This window comes from Penicillium chrysogenum, assembly GCF_028827035.1.
Source record: "Penicillium chrysogenum strain IBT 35668 chromosome Unknown utg000001l_segment0_segment0, whole genome shotgun sequence".
Taxonomy (NCBI): domain Eukaryota; kingdom Fungi; phylum Ascomycota; class Eurotiomycetes; order Eurotiales; family Aspergillaceae; genus Penicillium; species Penicillium chrysogenum.
The window spans coordinates 141,213-158,973 of NW_026622749.1; the positions used below are offsets into that span (position 1 = coordinate 141,213).

Genomic DNA, 17,761 nt, shown 5'->3' on the forward strand with positions numbered 1-17,761 from the left:
GCAATTTGTACATATCCAGTATATCTTTCTTTCATATGTAGATAAATTCTTTTTTCATTTGGTTTTGGTCGATCATTCTATGTGGACTAAAAGATACGACCCACCCTAACACCATCGACGTCCACGAGCTCGCCATCGCCGATCTCCTCTTTATACTCCACGTCTGTCTGTTGTATATTGTACTGGACTCCGACTGATCGACTTCCCCTATAACTTACAACCTATCACCGACATGCTGATCATATCCGTTGTACGATATTCCCTCTATTCGGTTGATAATATGCAATTCTATGGAGAAATCACACAACTCGGTCTTTTCCCATGACACAGAGCTTGGAGAAGCTGGTATATAGTTGCTCCCAGCTCTCAAGCTCAACAAGTAACATTTAATTTTGCAGCTATGAAATTACTGAAATTGCTGTTATTGACAACTCTGGCTGTTGCTAAGCAGCCTAATATTCTTTTCGTTCTAACAGACGATCAGGGTAAATATGTAGGCGGTTTAGAGCACATGCCTAAGCTGCAGGTGAGTCTATTCCCATTCCACTGAAGCCCTACTTTCTCCAATCCCTCCCCAGTCTAACACTTTAACCAGGAAAATCTCGTTCAACAAGGGACAACCTACTCCAAGCATTTCTGCTCAATTGCACTATGCTGTCCCTCGCGAGCCAATCTCTGGACCGGCCGCATGCCACACAACACCAACGTAACAGACGTGGGACTTCCCTACGGTGGCTACCCAAAAGTAGTCTCAGCCGGCTGGAACGACAACTATCTCCCACTATGGATGCAAGAAGCAGGCTACAACACATACTACGTGGGTAAGATGTGGAACGCCCACACAGAAGACAACTACAACGATCCCTACGTACGAGGGTTCAACGGCTCCGACTTCCTCCTAGATCCGTACACCTACCGATACTGGTACGCACGGATGACACGCAACGGAGCAGCACCAGTCAAGTACGACGGACAGTACTCGACAGACGTGATCGCGGAAAAAGCAGAAGGTTTCATCGACGAAGCCGTTAAGCACGAGCAGCCGTGGATGCTGACAGTAGCGCCGAACGCGCCGCACTCGAATGGGTCTCATGATTCCACGCGGGATGCGAACTGGTTCGGCGAACCCGAGTTTGCGCCGCGACATGCGGATCTGTTTAAGGATGTGCGGGCGCCGCGCGATGAGAGCTTCAATACGCTGATTGAGAACGCGGTTAGCTGGGTGCAGAATGTGCCTGAGTTGAATCAGACCCATATTGATTATATTGATGAGTTCCAGCGGTGTCGGTTGCGGGCTTTGCAGGCTGTTGATGAGATGATTGGGAAGCTTGTTGAGAAGTTGGAGAAGGTTGGCGAACTGGACAATACTTATATCTTCTATTCGACGGATAATGGGTATCATCTCGGTCAGCATCGGATGCAGCCTGGCAAAAACTGTGGTTATGGTGAGTTGGTCTTCATTGTCTGTGTTGTATATGGCTAACTTTTATAGAAACCGATATCAACGTCCCTCTCATCGTCCGAGGCCCTGGTATCGGCAAGAATCAGACTCTGGATGCTATCACTTCTCATACGGATCTAGCTCCTACCTTCTTGAATATAGCTGGGGTGGCTCGAGATGGGTTGGATGGCAAGAAGATTCCTACTACCATTGCAGCCAGTACGGCAGACAATAGGACTGAGCATGTTGCTATTGAGTACTGGGGATTGGTGAGTGATTCCATTAAGAGCGCACAAGGCCAGTCAGCTAACATTGAACATAGGCTGTACCAGAAGGAATCTACGGGTATGCCAGCGACAAGGTCGACCAGTCCCATAACAGCTACCAGCGAAACACATACAAGGGTATCCGACTGGTTGCCGATGACTATAGTCTATACTATTCAGTATGGTGCACGAACGAGAAAGAGTTCTTCGATCTGAAGGTAAGCCATCCCCTTCCGTCCTACAGTATATCCCCAACGACCAGCCCTAACACTGTTAAACAGAACGACCCCCATCAGACCGTGAATCTAGGCACGCACCCAGCCAAACACCCCAACTATAAGATCGCAAATCGCGAGCTGCCACAAATAATAGCGCGGCTAGATGCGTTGATGCTCGTTCTTAAGTCCTGCGAAGGCGACGCATGTCGATACCCCTGGAAGCAGCTGCACCCAGCCGGCAAAGTTAACAGTCTTGCCGATGCACTGGACTCCGGCTTTGATACCTTCTATGCGAAGCAGCCGAAGGTTTCATTTTCATCTTGTGAGCATGGATATATCATTTCGGCGGAGGGGCCGCAGAATTTCAATTCCTATGGGGCCAGTAAGAGGGGATGGGGATTGGATGAGCTGTTTTGGTGGTGAGATTCCATGTCTCTGGTCTTTTTATAGCTTGACATGTGTTGTAGGTATCTGTTGACATGTATATAGCGGCAATGAGACGTCAAATTAAGTCAACGTTGATATCCGAGAAGAAATGAAGAAAATAGATTATTTCAATTGATCATGGTATTCACATTATTGCTATCACTTTTAGTCTTAGGCTTTTTTTAATCAATTACTTACATTTTTTCAGCCTGTTTTGTCAGCTGCTCGACATTGACCTTGGCGCTCAGACCGCCGTTAGATGTGGCAGCATCAGGGGTACCGGACAGCTGCTCGAGGGCCTGGATGTCCTCGTCGGTGAGGGTGTTGGAGCGGATGGGACGGAAAGGAGCAGGAGAGCCAGCGCGGGAGGTGAGGAACTAAACGCATGTTTAGTGGTGAAATGCAGACAAATCTCAAAGATCGAATCTTACCGAGCTGGCGGCGCTGAGCAGCGCAATCAGGGAAGCCTGGACCACATCCTGGTGGATACCAACACCCCACACCTGTTGATTGCTGCCGGCTGCTGTGCACTGAATGTATGTAGCAGCCTTGGTGTCACGACCGCGACCAATGGAGTGTTCCTTGTAATCGCGGACGTCGAGATCAATACCAAGGGTGGAAAGCGCGGTAGCCAGGGACGAGATAGCACCTGGACCGACACCGGTGATGGCGTGCTGGACGTTGTCGATCTCAATAATACCGGTGAAGCGACGCTTGAGGTTCTTGGTGTTGAGGGCCTTGCCAGGCTCGGGAGGAGCAGGGGACTGCGAGCGGTCGGTGGTGATGCTGTAGTCGACAAGGGTGAAGCGAGGGTTGGACTTGAGGTGGTAGGCCTCCTCGAAGAGATTGACAATCTCGGTAGGCTTCAGCTCCCGGCTGACAGCCTCGGTCTTCTCCTGCACGATCTTGCTGAATTCGACCTGCAGGGCGCGAGGGAGATCCAGCTCCAGGCTACGCAGGATAATCCAGGCGGCACCACCCTTGCCACTCTGGGAGTTGACGCGAATGACTGCCTCGTAGGTACGGCCGATATCTTGGGGGTCCAGGGGCAGGTACGGGACGACCCACTCGGTTTCCTCGTCGGCACCCCCACCATCTTCGCGCAGCTTGAAGCCCTTCTTGATTGCATCTTGGTGGCTGGATTTCAAAAGAAGTTAGCAAAAATAGTCCAACACACTGCGAAAAAGAAAAGGAAAAGAAAACAAACCTTCCAGAGAATGCGCACACAACGAGCTGACCTCCATATGGCGCACGCTCGTTGACAGGGATCTTGTTGCTCTCCTCTACCACCTTGATGACAGAGTTGATGTCTGAGAAGTCGACACCTGGTGAGACACCTTGTGTGTACAGGTTCAGGGCGAGAGTGACCAGGTCCACGTTTCCGGTACGCTCACCGTTACCGAACAGAGTACCCTCTACACGCTCGGCACCGGCCATTTGTGCCAGTTCAGCCGCAGCAACAGCGCAGCCACGGTCGTTATGCGGGTGGACTGAGACAACGAACTTCTCGCGCTCAGTCATGTTTGTGCAGAAGTACTCAATCTGATCAGCAAAGACGTTGGGGGTGGCCATCTCTACCGTGGCGGGCAGGTTGAAAATGATGGGCTTCTCAGCCGTGGGTTCCCAGGCAGCCTTAACGGCCTGGCAGACCTCCACGGCGAACTCGGGCTCGGTATCGGAGAAAGTCTCGGGGGAGAACTCGAATTGCCAATCTGTGCCAGCCTGGGCGGGGTCGTCCTTGGTGATAGAACGGGCATACTTTGTGCATTTAACAGCCATCTCCAGACTCTGCTTGCGGTCCATGTTGAAGATGATGCGGCGGAAACAGGGGCTCGTTGCGAGGTAGATGTGGAGGATAGCCTTCTTGGCGCCCTTCAGGGAATCAACTGTGCGACGGATGAGATCCTCCCGGCAGGGAGCCAGGACTTGCAGGGCGACATCATCGGGTGTGAGACCGGGCTCTTCGACCAGACGGCGGGTGAAGTCGAAATCCGTCTGGGATGCGGACGGGAAGGACACTTCGATTTCCTTGTAGCCAATATCCACGAGCATCTTGAAGAAACGGTATTTTTGCTCGCCGTCCTATAGCACCAGACTAATCAATATGAGAAACAAGAGCCAGCAGTAGATCATATCATACCATTGGGTCCGGCAGAGACTGGTTGCCATCACGCAGATCGGTCGCCAGCCAGCGAGGAGGCTTATCAATAACTTTGTTGGGCCATTGGCGATTTGGCAGGTTCAGCGGCTTGAAAGCCTTATACTTTTTTGAGGGATCCTTGAGCCTTTAGAGAATTAGTATGAAGAACCACCAAATCGGAGTCAGGGTCATTTCAACATACATCGGCATGTTGGCGGGGTACCGCGGGGGCGCAAGTGGATAAGAGACGATAAAAGGTTGGGTATGGTTATAGCTAGGCCAAGCAGACTCAAGATTGAATTGATTAAAGCAAAAAAGAACTTGCTTTCAAAATATGGACACTGGGATTCTTTTATAGCGAAAAAGAAAAGAAGACCAATTAAGAATGGGGAATATGCTGTGACTCAAATGAGCCTGTCAATGACGCCGAGTTTTCGGCGCCGACAGCGGAGTCACGTGACATACACATTGGTCGAGTTAGGGCGCGAGAATCTGCAATTGGCTTGCTGATGGGGCTGGTATATCTGCTAGTAGGTTTTCCGTGTCACTATATATTGTTTATGTTCACTTTGATTCCATTTTACAGCCATTTGCGACGGATATCTACTGTCCCTGTCTCCATTGGGACCCCGAACATCGGAGATATTTATGCCTGGGGCATCTACTCCGCGAATAGCCGCAGTGAGGCCACAACCGCAGGCATTGCTTGGTTTTAAATTGAAAGATGTGCAATAGGTTATACCTAGGTAGAACTTGAATTCGGCAAAATATCGGTCTAATATACAGAGTAAAATAGAAACACGCTCAAAATGTCAACACACATGGGTTATACAACATACAACATACAAAGTTACACAAAGTTCTTCTCTAGTTCGACCAACAGCGGATGCACCTCGTCCACACTAAGCTTAACAGCTCGAGGATTCTGTAGCGCATCACTACCTAGTCTGGCTTTGATCAGCGCCTGCAGGGTTTGAGCATCTTTATCTGTCTTGCTCTGCATCTGTCCAGTGACATCAACAGTGATACCACCATCGGCCAGGTCCCGTGATCCGAGAATGAAGATGAGGTTATACTTCATCTGTTTGGCGCGCTGAATCTTCTTGCCCAGGGTCTGTGCGCTGGTATCGACGTCAACCAAGAATGTAGAGTCGACAGAGGACAGTGGTCGGGGCGGCTCCGCGGTACCATCATTTAGCAATGCGCGGAAACCAGCGAACTTGGCTGCTGCTTCCTGAGCCTGGCGCACAACGGCATCGACTTGGTTAACTGTCAGGACAATGGCCTGGCGCGGAGAAAGCCAGAATGGCCAATGGCCACCGTGCTGTTCAATCAGCAAAGCCAAAAACCGCTCCAATGAGCCGAAGATGGCGCGGTGAATCATAACTGGAGTTGCAACTCCGGGTGTGGCTGGATTGTAGTCTGGCTCACTCTCTGCAACTTGATACTCCAGCCCAAATCGCTGTGGCAGGTTCATGTCCAATTGAATAGTAGACAGCTGGTGGTACTTGCCAGCTTGGTCCTGGAGTTGGATGTCGATTTTGGGACCGTAAAACGCACCATCGCCCTCATTCAGCGCCCATTCGCGTCCGGTACTATCCAGAGCCTCGCGCAATTGCATCTCGGCATTGTCCCACATTTCCAAAGTCCCAATGTAATCCGTTTCGGGTCGAGTCGACAAAACTAATCGATACGGACCGAGTCCGAAGGTCTTCATAGCCATGTCCACAAAGCCCAGCGCGGATGCGATCTCCGACTTGATCTGCTGCCGGCGACAGAATATATGACCATCATCCTGATGGAAACGACGCACGCGCGTCAGACCAGTCAGTGAACCTGACACCTCGTTGCGGTGCAGGGGACTGAAGTCCGCGTAGCGCACCGGCATGTCCCGGTAGGAGTGATTCTGCGACTTGAAGAGTAGACAGTGGCCGGGACAGTTCATTGGCTTCAGTCCGTAGGATTCATCTTCACCTACTTCGCCATCTGCCTCACCACTGGCTCCTCGGCCGGTCACCTCATACATGTCATCCTTGTAGTTCTGCCAGTGTCCGGATATCTCCCAGAGCGACTTTTTGTATATGGTCGGGGTCAAGACTTCACGGAAGCCGTATTGTAGGTACTGGGTGCGGAGGAAGGAGATGAGTTTATTGACAACATGTGTGCCATTTGGGAGAAAGAGAGGAGATCCGGGACTGTAGACGGAAGAGGTGAAGAGCTCTTGCGCGGTTCCGAGAGCTCGGTGATCGGTGGGAGGTATCGTTGGAGCTTCGGGTTTGTCAGAACACGAGCAATGGCGAATCGCAGTGTATGACAACTGTCGCGACCGTGTAAATTGCCATGGCAGGGATTTAACGCCAGGCGTTAGGGACGGTCTCAGGCGAAGCAGTGAGCGCATGGTTGAAGATTCTCAATTCCTTGGCCGCGGCGGTTTCTCCGATCTTTCTTCCCCCACCGCTTTACGCGTGCAACGGTCTGCTTGGGCCAGTCGCATTCAAAACATTTGACTCCGAGTCGTGAAATGTTAACTACAAAACATATTAACTATTATACAAGGCGCATGTCTTGCTGAGATGTTTACGCCATGTCTACAGAACAGCCTCGTATCCCAGATCGCCCGGCTCTTGGCGAATCCTGGGTGATAGCATCAACTGCTTCTCTGAAGGAAAAGGAAGAAGACCCCACCAAAACTTCAGATTCCCGGGATGAAAGCAGCAAAGCGACCACGAAGACAGCTGGCACGACATCAGAGTCGCTGGCATCCTCATCCTCATCGTCATGGACCATATCAGGCCCAGAGCTCGTCATGCCCTCTATCTGCGAAACGCCTAATTTGGAAGGGTCATGGGTAGAATATGTGCGGTCACCGAAGCAGCCTGGCTCAGATAGCATGAGAAAACGACGCAAAGTTTCCATGCCGAACAGTGCAAAGCAGCGAGAGCAGGACCGGGCCGGCGCTAAACCTGGAGATGCAGACGCTGGTTCGTCTGTAGAGACGACCACCAAACAAGCAGGCCTGGTGAAACCCGAGTCCATCTTTGGTGCCCATACTGTCCTCGTCCGCAACGCAATCAACACAGTCTTGATCGCCATCATCCTGCACCTTCTGGTTCTCCCCGAGGTAGTCTATCAAGCCAAAGACCTCTGCCACCTCCCAAGTATCAAAACTCTCTATCCCGGCAGCTGCATCACCCTCTCCGCGACATACCCACCACGCGGCGCCTACCCATCCGCAATACCCCCAGAAGAAACTCTCGCAGCCTCGCAGCGCCAACTGGAATCCATATTGGACACCGCCCTCGAAACCTTCACCCCTCTATCCGCAATCCTCAAACAAAGCGAAAGCATGCTCGCCGACCTAGAATCACAACTGAAATCGACCTTCCCAGACGCTCGCAACGCTCTGGACCTTGAATTCACCGGCAGCAACCAAGCGATTCAAACAGCAGTATGGGAATTCGACTCTCTACGCGCAGACCTCCGCTCCGCAATCGAGAGCCTACTCGCCTCACGGCCAGCAACCGAAATAAGCGGCACAGCCGCCCTAGACACACGACTCGCGACCCAAATGCGACGACGCGAAGAGTACCTAGACCGACTGCGCGCACAGATCCGCAGCAAAGCAGACTCCCTCAACACGCGATTCGCAACACTAGACGACCACCTCGAAGCAGTGGACGGGATCGTAGCGCGCGAAGAACGCCGGAGCCCAACATTGCACAAATACCAATCTCCATCTGATGACGGCAGCAGCGACCGACTATATTCCGTGCTCGACTCGCTCCCGCTAGGACCGTTCGGGGCATATTTGTTCCGGGGACGATCGTCAGAAGATGCAGATGCCAATCCGGTTGCGCTGACGGAGTCGTCATCGTCTGCCGTGGCCTCCACTGCATCCACCGGATCTACACCGACACCCCGGCCCGCGGCAACTCTTTGCCTTGCTCCGGGTCGCGGCCACGCACCATCGTCCCGTTGCTGACTCGGTGTTGCGCCTATCACGGCAGTTAAGGGATGTGCGACGTGCGGCTGGGGCTGGGTCCACTTGGTGAATTGAGTCTCCACAGGGGGCTGGGAGAGAAGCTCAGATTTTGGTGAGGGTCCGAGAGTTGCTCGACTTTTGAAAGGGTGTTAAGGTGTTGCCGTAGTTACAGTCTGATTTGGGGAGTCCATGTTACTTTTTTGTTTTGACTTGTGGCGTTTTCCTATCCGAGAAGATGAGATGAGTTAGATGCAATAATGAGCCACGACAGTATTTTTACCTTTCCCATTTTGCTTTTACGAAGGATACTGTACTACAATATACGGGGTATGATGTAAACACAAAGATCCACAAGTCATGTTGAAACGCACCTGGGCACAGAATACATCCATGGTGTCCCTGGATTAAGGATGGACCCGACCCTTTTTTGAACTATCCATGGTTCGGCCATAAAATCGTCGCCCGATCAACCAATCCGACTACAAACATCTCTCTCGGTAAAACAACCTTGGAATTCATCATCGGCCATCGGCCAATCCATCATCGGCCAATCCAGGCCCAGGCCTGTTACAATCAAATTCAATCAACTTCTCGATCCATGGTTCACAGCGAATGCATTTTCCGATGTGAACCTTGGTTATATATTGTACGTACCTAGGTAAAATCTCGGTGCCTATTCTTAGTGTTCTTGTCCGGAGAGGCCGATGGTGGACTTGCATATGTGACTCGAATCCTAGAAAATAAGTCCAATATGCATGGCATAAATGCGACGCAAATGTTAACCTTAAGGCATGTAGGATAAGGTTTTGAGTATACGAGCACAATGCGAACGGAAAGCCACGAGACCTACGACAGGAAATAAGCGGTGAAGAGATCTAGACTGCAGGCTACGATGCCCTGGAAATTGGAAGTATGTAATCTGTGGAGTCAATTGACTTGATATTATTGCGTTTGCTCAATGGCAAAGGTATGTATGACGCTGATAGATACATCATGTCCGCCCAAATAAAATCGCCCACGTTACCGGACTATGCCAATGAACATATCCGGGCAACCAAAGGATAGATTGGAGGCATTTGAGCGCCAAGGACAGCGAAAAGGAAAAAAATGGTACAGCCTGAAAAAAAAAAAAAAAGTAAAATCGCACCCATGAACCATTATCATACCCGGTCCAGCCAAGTATCCTCTTTCGAGGCGCGTTTCATTAATGATGCGTCAAAAAGTCAAAGCGCTCAAAAGGGACATTTACAGCTGGAGAAGGGCGGTCACCAGACCCAGGAGGGAGACAGGTCCCAAGTAGCTGGCAGCAGCAGAGGCAGCTGCGTTGAAGCTAGGGCTGGCACTAGCGCTGGCGCTGGCGCTGGTGGACGAGCCGGAACCGGAGGGGGAGCTGGAGCTGGCGCCAGTCTCGGTGCTCGAGCCGGAGCCGGGGCCGCTAGAACCGCTGGGGGAGGCACCGGAGCTGGAAGCACCGGCAGCGGAGCTGGAGGCAGCAGTGGACTCGGCAGACGACGAGCCGGAGGTCTTGGTAGCCAGAGTGGTGGCAGCGCTGGAAGTGCCCTCGGTGGTGGTCGAAGGAGAGTCAGTTGAAGAGGCGGCCTCAGAGGAGGAGCTGGTGGCAGCTTCGCTGGTGGTGCTGCGCGAGCTCACGGCGTTGGAACCGGTGAACTTGATGCTGTCGGAGGAGCCAGACTTGTCAGACCAAGTGTAGGACTCGGCGGGGTTGGCGTTCTTGACAGTGATGCTCTTGATGTACATGGAGTAGGGGCCCTGGGAGTAGTCGGTCGGACCGCCAGCCCAGTCAATGGTACCCTGGGCGTTGGTGGGAGCGCCACCGGCCCAGATACCAACGCGGATGTTCATAGGGGTCTGAGGGTAGCGAGCACCACCCTGGGCATCATTGTAGTTGACAGTGCGGACAATCTTGCCATCAATCAACCAGTTGGTGGATTCCTTGGCCCATTGGATGGTGTAGGTGTGGAAAGATTCCGTAGGAGCGGAGACGGGGACCCACAACTCACGGTCGTAGGTCGAGGTGTCGCCCTTTCCGAAGTAGTTGGTCATAATAGTGTCACCCTTGGTGCCCAGTGCTTCCTGTATTTCAGTTAGTCATTGTTCTACCATGGAGACTTGGGACTAATAGCCCGAGTTTCGAGATATCACGTACCCAGTCAAGCTCATCCTTGTCATCGGACTGCAAGAAGGCGGAGCTGACAATGCCTTGGCCATGAGAGGTCTTCATCTCAATAGACAATTCGCCGTAGAAGAAGTAGAAGTCGCTGACCAGGGTAGGAGCATCTCCTTCCTTGTTGATAGTGAACTCGGCACCATTGGAGCCAGTGGGGACTTTGCCGCCGCTGATCTTCCACTGGTCGAGGCCACTGGCCTTGGTGAAGTCAAAGTGAATGTCGGACTCGGTCAGACCCTTGTTCGGAGGGCAAGATTTCTCCATCGGGTTGCAGTCAGAGTAAGTCTGAGCGGAAGCCAGAGGGGCAGCCACGGCGAGAGCCGCAGCAACGAACTTCATGAAAGACGGCATTGTGTATGTGATGATACGCGTCAAGAGAAGTGAATATGTAAACAAGAGAAAAAGAAAGGGAAGGGGGACCCTATTAAATATAAATATGATCACAACTAGCGACGAAAGCGGAAACGAGAGTGGATGGAAAACCTTGGGAAGGAACAACTGGGAGGCACCACTTTATCTACTCCACAATACTCCATACAAGACACAAGATACAAGAAACAAGAAATATATATTACATACTAAAAAAAGGGAGGCGGGAGTGACTTTGGACGTGGCGATGAGGGATGATGATTGGATCTCGGGGGACAAGGCCGCTGAGACAAAAGGTCCAGTCAAGTGGAGCTTTGGATCTTCCCATGAGGGGAAAGTGGAGCTGAGAGATTATTGGGATGAGGCTGGAAATGTATTGTACATGTGCATGTAGTATATCATTCTATATTATACATACATATGTATCTTGTATATAGTGACTCAAGTATGTAGTAGTTGATCAGCCGATCCGATCATATGTTAAGAGTACTTGGTACATGTAGTGATCACATTGTACGGAGTAGGCACTTAACTGTCATTACATCAAAGGGCCCATAAAAGAAAATTCAATAGAAAGAATAATAAGAATTACAAGAAAGCTAACTGTTTCTGTATGTCTGACATCTCGAAACATAGGAAAATAGAAAATAGGCTAACCTAAGCGACCGCCAAGGTTCTTTTTCCGCATCCGAGGTCTGCCCAGGTGATTTTATATTACAATTCCAATGAAATTTATTACACTCTACCTCAATCATATGGCTCATTGTATGTGGTATTTACGGTAGAGATCACCCCTGGATCAAATTAATGCCTATCATCAATATCACATCCATGCAACCATGCAATCATGAAACACGAAACGCGGCTTGAACACGGACTCCGTAGTCTATGAGGGCTTTGCCTATACTCCGTATATCTTTTCTCTTTCCACTACGGAGTACAGAATACAATAACAATATAATATTCTACTTGGCACTCTGTACTTGGTCCTCGCTAAAAAATAAAATTAACCAAACTCGATACCACATACCAATAATAACAACAAATGTGAATTTCTAGGACCCACGGGTTTACCTATCAAATGACTCAGGAACTAGCGGCCTGTGCCTGAACTAGTGCCGATACCACCTCACTCGGCGCTGAGTGAGACCTTTGCCCTTAGAATAGCCTAGTACCGGTTTAGGTGTAGAAGAGTATTATTATTATGTTTTTTCGTACTCTCTACCTTTCTGGAGTTGTTCAAGACTCGAAAGACTCGAAATTTTCATCATGTCTCAAGCCACTGTCTTTCTTTCCCCTCCTAACCACCCCTCTTATGCAAGGCCATGCAAGGGGTTGTTATTGTTTTTGAGGTTTCTCTTTCAAACACCTCAATCAATTATAATCGATTGTACGGAGTACACTGATACAGCCTTACGGAGTACATATTCATACACGTGATTGCTAAGTCGTCTGGCTGAGATGCAGGAACGTTAATCCAATAACCGTTTCGAGTCATTATTCTACCCGAAGTAAAAATACTCGCTTACAGGGAATATCCAAGACCTCTAATTTTAATTTAAAATTGCAGGCCAAATTGAGTCGAACAAAGAAAAACGTGGCGTTCGGAGCCTTAAAAGAATGTGTCGGGCTGTTCCCCGGAAAAGTAACCGGCATCCGCGGATCCCGCAATCTAAAAAAAAAACCCTCAAACCTCATCAACCATGACCCAACAACCCCTACGGAGTATAGTGTGAGAACCTCACAGTGTCACCTCGGCAGGCCCAGTCAACTCAATCTGGACTTTCTTTGTAACACTCTGCCTCTGAGCATCATACCCAACATCCCGACGCTTATTCTTCTGCCCAAGCAGCGTAACAGCCTCAACAGCCACATTAGGACGATACCCGAACCGACCCTGGATCCTAAGCTTGCCATCCCGGTACTTGAACTGAATATCTGCCGCGGAATCCGGCTGAATTGACTCGCCATCATCAATATACAGCTCACCCTCCGCGGACCCATCAGCGTTAGGCGCAATGAGAATCTCAAAGCCGCGCTTGCGCAGATCCGTCGTGGTCTTAGCACTCGCCGTACGGAGGGGGATGATACTCCCACCACGGATATGGATCGGGATATCGGTAATAACGAGATCAGTGATCGTCTTCACCGATCCCTCGCCCTGCACAGCGACACCAGTAAACCAATCATAGAAGAGATCCTCGGGGAAATAGGCATTGACAGAGGTAGCGCCCTCTTCCGAGACAGGCGAGACGAGAATGGAATCACCATAAAAGAACTGCAGCTCATTACCGAAGGTATTACTATCCTCGGGGTAGACATAGAAAAGCGGCTGGAGGAACGGAGTCCCCGTCAAGGTCTGACGGTAGAAGGAAGTATAGAGGTAATCGAGCAGACGGTATCGGATATCAATAATCTTCTTCGCAGCCTCTGTGACAGTAGGCCAGCGGTAGAATTCCTGCGGTATGGTACCGAACTCGTTGTGATTCCGATAGAACGGATAGAACCCGCCGAGCATTGCCCAGCGCGCGCACAGTTCTTCCGTCGTATTTCCGGCGAACCCACAGACGTCGCTGCCAACCATTGGGACCTGGAAAATCGAAGCGAAGGCTAGCATTTGTGAAATTGAAACGCGGTATTTATCCCATTGGCTGAAATTATCGCCGAGCCTGTTTGGGAACGGGTTAGAATGTATATGGCAGGCTGGTTTGGAAGGTTTGTGTAATCTTACCAGTGGCCGACCTGAGAGCCTGCCCCGGCGAAGGTACTACGCGTGATAATCAAGGGGCGCACGTTGGGTCGACGCTTCAGCATTGCCTGGCGGGAAGCCGAGCTCATCACTAGGGTTGATATTAGGAAGGATCCGATAATGAAGACGAGTGACTTACTGGTTCCGTAGAGATTGTGCGTGTCATACTCTGCGTAACCCTCGCCAGCATGGATGATATCAGTATCAATAGTCTTATTGCTAATGGAACCAGCCGCGTTTGCGATCTGATAAGGCGGGTTAATGAGGTCTCGACCGGGCAATCCGACCTTCTTTGCCTTCACACGGCTGCCTTTCTTGCCTACACTACGTAGCCCTAGGACAGCATCACCTCTCTTTACCCGGTATTTAGAAAAAGGCCCAGTTGAAGAAGACCCGGGCTGGAAATCAGCCGGGAAACCCGGGATATGGCGTGGAGGCGACCGGACTGGTGGAGGTACTGGGGGTAGGTTGTTCTGCTGAGCATACTCTGCAGGGTTCTTGCAGGGGTATGGGCAGAAGTTGGAAGCTTCGTTCATGTCTATCCATAAACCGTCGATGTCAACGCCGTCTCTTGGGCTGAAGAATCGCTCGAATTCGGAGTTCCAGTATCTCTGTGTCTCTTTGTTGAACCAGTCTGGATAGACGGTTAGGCCGGGCCAGACGGCGCCTGGGGATATTCTGTTAGGAATGGTAGGCATTGTACTTCTGCCAGTACTCTTACCTTGGTAGAGCTCGTTCTGTTCATTGTCACGGTGCAGGAAGATTCCCTGGTCGTGGCCTCTTTCGAAAGCACCATTATCTGATAGCACATTTCCCGTTAGAGTGGATTAGGGGGCAAGTGATTGCAACACTTACCAGAGTTACTGACGGCCGGGTCGACCATGACTATATAATGCTGATCATGCTTGTGGAGATACGAAACCAACTCGCGCATTTTGTCGATAGGGAACCGCTCTTCGTCTAGAGTGAATACCCGTCGAACATTCATATAGTCAATGTCGGTCCACATAGTCTCGAGTGGGATTCCAGCACGGCTGTAGTTGTAAACTACCTCTGCGACATCAAAGACATCCTGGTAGCCATATCGGCAGTTGTGGTACTAAAAATTCTTTAGTTAGGACACAGCTACAAGAACCCATTGGAAAATAACATACTCCAAAAGTCCAGTAACTTTGCATAGCAGGGAGACCAACGACTTCAGAGTACTGCTCGCTCACTTCCTTGGGGGTCGGACCGGCCATGAAGTAGAAGTCTAGGACTCCGCCGAGCGTGTTATACTCGAGGTATTGTTTGCCATCAGCTGTCTTATCAATCTTGATGTCCATGCCGTTAGAGTTCAAAAAGAAGACTCCGTGAGTGCCATTCTCTCCACGGTGATCAACGTAAATAGGATGAGTACCGTAAAGGTTTGAGTCGGAGGGGACGCTATATGCGTCACGGTTCCAGATAGTGCGAGTGTAGTCAGTGGTAGGCAGACGCAGCGAATCAGTGTGCTCCCCAGGCCATACAGGTTCGGATCATCGGGAAGCCAAGTGCGCAAATTCAAGTACTGAGACTGGAAGATGATGTTGGTGTCAGAAGTATCGAAGAGCACTTCCTCCTCGCGTAGGACTCGGAATGAGAAAGGATACTCTTCGAAGTCGAAGCGAAGGGCGGACTCCTTTTGATGGCCTTTTGCACTCTGGGGCCTGGGGAGAACAGAGTCTGGTACTTGATAGACCTCCTCATCGGAATCGTAGATTATGACATGAAGACGGGTTTCTAGTAGAGCGATAAGCATATATTCATACTTGAGTACAGGAATGTCATAGTATACCAGTTTGCGCCTCTACAAGGAGCTTCAAGTTTGGAAGATCCGTGCCATAGATATTACAGGCATCTCCAGCAAGATCGAGGTCAGCAGTCAATCTCTGGCCCAACTGCTTCACATTGGAAGCTTTATAACCAGGACAACTGTCAAGCTGGGATTTCGATCCCAGGACGGAACCCACAAGGGGAGCCAGGAGAAACAAAGAGCCTTTCATGTTTAAAACCGGGCGAGCATTGAAGCACACAAACACAGCATACACACAACAGGATACACTGAAGACCGTAGATTGACAAGAGGGCCAGTGTACCCTTTTAAGGGATGCACTGGTCCAGATCTAAATTGAGGAATGGAGTGTTGGGTGATACAACATGGATGAACGAGATGCTAGAAAGAGATGCATTTGGCCACATGATTACTGGCTTTGCATAACATTACATTGACAATTGTTCTGTCACATCACCATATTCTACAATTATTGGATGCGCCCTCTTGGTTGTGACCCGTCATTCCGGGTTTGGGCCTACATCAGGTAGGGTAGCTCCATTGGCTCCAGATTCATGCTGCAAGCTCCAGATTTTACTCCATTCTATTATTGCTATGTTGTATGTTTTTTGTTTCCCCATCCTTATTCCGAATTAAGCCCGAGAATGACGTGAGAGCGTCTTGACTTGCAAGGTCCTCTGTCATCTGTTACCTTAACAATTGAGTTTTACCTTTGACCTTCTACATTCAACCAAGACTTGCGTTAAATAACCATTTCATGGGCTTTCTATTCCACCCAAGGGCATCCTCTAAACATCATTCATAAATATAAAAAGAAAATCGTCAACGCCAACGGCAGCGGCCGCTCTTGATCCCAACCAGAAACCCGCTGATGTTCTCAAATACGGCTCTTTTTCACTCTCTTCGCTCAATACTTCTGGCCAGCAGTGGCGGCCTTAACGTCCTCCTCCGAGCTCATAATCTGCACCTTGATGGCACCGGTCTTAGGGTTGGAGGCAGTCTCAAAGGCCTGAAGAGCGTTTTCGAGGGAGTAACGGTGAGTAACCAACTTGCTCAAGTCGATAACACCGTTCTGAATCAGGCGAATAGCCCGAGGCCAGGTGTTGCAGTAGCGGTACTGGTACTGCAGGTCGATCTCCTGGGTGCTGAGACGCATGAAGGGAATGGTCATCTCATTCTTGCCAACACCGATGACAAACACCTTACCACCGAACTTGACACTCCAGATGGCGGAGTTGACACTGCTCTCGACACCGGTGCACTCCAGGGCCAGCTTGGGGCGCAGGGCGTCAGGGCCAGAACCCTGGCCGTCATTTAGGGCATTAATGATACCATCGGCACACTCTTCGGCCGACTTGCCAATCTCAACCTTATAGGTGCGCACTTCAGGGACCAGGGACTTAGCGAAGGCCAAGCGGCCCTCGTCGATATCAGTGATGACAATAGGACAGGCACCAGCAGCACGTGCGCTAAGCAAACTGATCAGACCGATAGGACCGGCACCGGTGATAAGCAGCGGGTCACCGAGACGCAGACCGCTGCGCTCGATAGCAGCCAAGGTCACACTGAGGGGCTCCAACATAGCACCGTCCTCATAGCTCATATCGCCGATCTTGTGGCACCAGACGGCGGGGTGATTGACGTACCGCCGGAGCAGGCCGTCGACAGGCGGGGTGGAGAGGAAAGCGACATTCACGCAACCGTTGTAGCGACCGGTCAGACAGGGCTCGCAGGCGTTGCAAATAACGTTGGGCTCGACGGCGACACGGTCGCCGACCTTGAGGTGAGTAACATCAGGGGCAACAGCGAGGACCTGACCGGCTGATTCGTGACCGAGGACATGGTCGCCCGTGACGATCATGGGGCCAATGCAGCCGGCATGCCAGAAGTGCACATCGGATCCGCAAATACCAGTGCTGCGCACCTCAATTGTGACCTCGCCAGCCTTCAGGCCCTTGCCAGCGTTGATGTCCTCTGCGGTCGGGGAGGAATCGGCGATCCAAAGGTCATGTTTAGGGTTGGTGTAGACACCGATGTTGGTCTTGGTGACGGTTGCGGAAGCCATTGTGTAGTGTGTGTAGGTAGGAGGGGGAGAAGAAAATTGTGAGTAAAACGCCTAAATGCGAGGAAACAGCCGCTTTAATACTCAAACCCGCAAAATCAGTGTCC

The 17,761-nt window shown here is 50.7% G+C and overlaps 7 protein-coding genes across 7 annotated transcripts; 2 read left to right on the top strand and 5 right to left on the bottom strand.

The window, feature by feature from the left end:
- Positions 1-400: 400 nt before the first annotated feature.
- Positions 401-2,348, top strand: N7489_000061 (sulfatase family protein; the record flags this gene model as incomplete). The annotated part of the gene is made up of 5 exons (XM_056705817.1): positions 401-526; positions 596-1,445; positions 1,493-1,710; positions 1,764-1,925; positions 1,989-2,348. 5 exons carry the CDS (start codon positions 401-403, stop codon positions 2,346-2,348), a joined length of 1,716 nt encoding a protein of 571 aa, XP_056570119.1.
- Positions 2,349-2,545: 197 nt separating this feature from the next.
- N7489_000062 (2-isopropylmalate synthase) lies at positions 2,546-4,701 on the bottom strand (the record flags this gene model as incomplete). Its single annotated transcript, XM_056705818.1, has 5 exons — positions 2,546-2,728; positions 2,783-3,488; positions 3,559-4,433; positions 4,492-4,636; positions 4,694-4,701. The coding sequence occupies 5 exons, from the start codon at positions 4,699-4,701 to the stop codon at positions 2,546-2,548; spliced, it is 1,917 nt and encodes a 638-aa protein (XP_056570120.1).
- Positions 4,702-5,341: 640 nt separating this feature from the next.
- Positions 5,342-6,889, bottom strand: N7489_000063 (threonine--tRNA ligase MST1; the record flags this gene model as incomplete). The annotated part of the gene is made up of 1 exon (XM_056705819.1): positions 5,342-6,889. One exon carries the CDS (start codon positions 6,887-6,889, stop codon positions 5,342-5,344), a length of 1,548 nt encoding a protein of 515 aa, XP_056570121.1.
- A 186-nt stretch (positions 6,890-7,075) lies between these two features.
- N7489_000064 (uncharacterized protein) lies at positions 7,076-8,473 on the top strand (the record flags this gene model as incomplete). Its single annotated transcript, XM_056705820.1, has 1 exon — positions 7,076-8,473. One exon carries the CDS (start codon positions 7,076-7,078, stop codon positions 8,471-8,473), a length of 1,398 nt encoding a protein of 465 aa, XP_056570122.1.
- Positions 8,474-9,718: 1,245 nt separating this feature from the next.
- Positions 9,719-11,012, bottom strand: N7489_000065 (glycoside hydrolase family 16 protein; the record flags this gene model as incomplete). Its single annotated transcript, XM_056705821.1, has 2 exons — positions 9,719-10,567; positions 10,641-11,012. 2 exons carry the CDS (start codon positions 11,010-11,012, stop codon positions 9,719-9,721), a joined length of 1,221 nt encoding a protein of 406 aa, XP_056570123.1.
- A 1,759-nt stretch (positions 11,013-12,771) lies between these two features.
- On the bottom strand, positions 12,772-15,803 carry agdC (putative alpha-glucosidase; the record flags this gene model as incomplete). The annotated part of the gene is made up of 8 exons (XM_056705822.1): positions 12,772-13,699; positions 13,762-13,870; positions 13,919-14,446; positions 14,501-14,578; positions 14,635-14,878; positions 14,934-15,204; positions 15,288-15,540; positions 15,596-15,803. The coding sequence occupies 8 exons, from the start codon at positions 15,801-15,803 to the stop codon at positions 12,772-12,774; spliced, it is 2,619 nt and encodes an 872-aa protein (XP_056570124.1).
- A 696-nt stretch (positions 15,804-16,499) lies between these two features.
- Positions 16,500-17,657, bottom strand: N7489_000067 (NAD(P)-dependent alcohol dehydrogenase; the record flags this gene model as incomplete). Its single annotated transcript, XM_056705823.1, has 1 exon — positions 16,500-17,657. One exon carries the CDS (start codon positions 17,655-17,657, stop codon positions 16,500-16,502), a length of 1,158 nt encoding a protein of 385 aa, XP_056570125.1.
- Between the last annotated feature and the right edge of the window lie 104 nt (positions 17,658-17,761).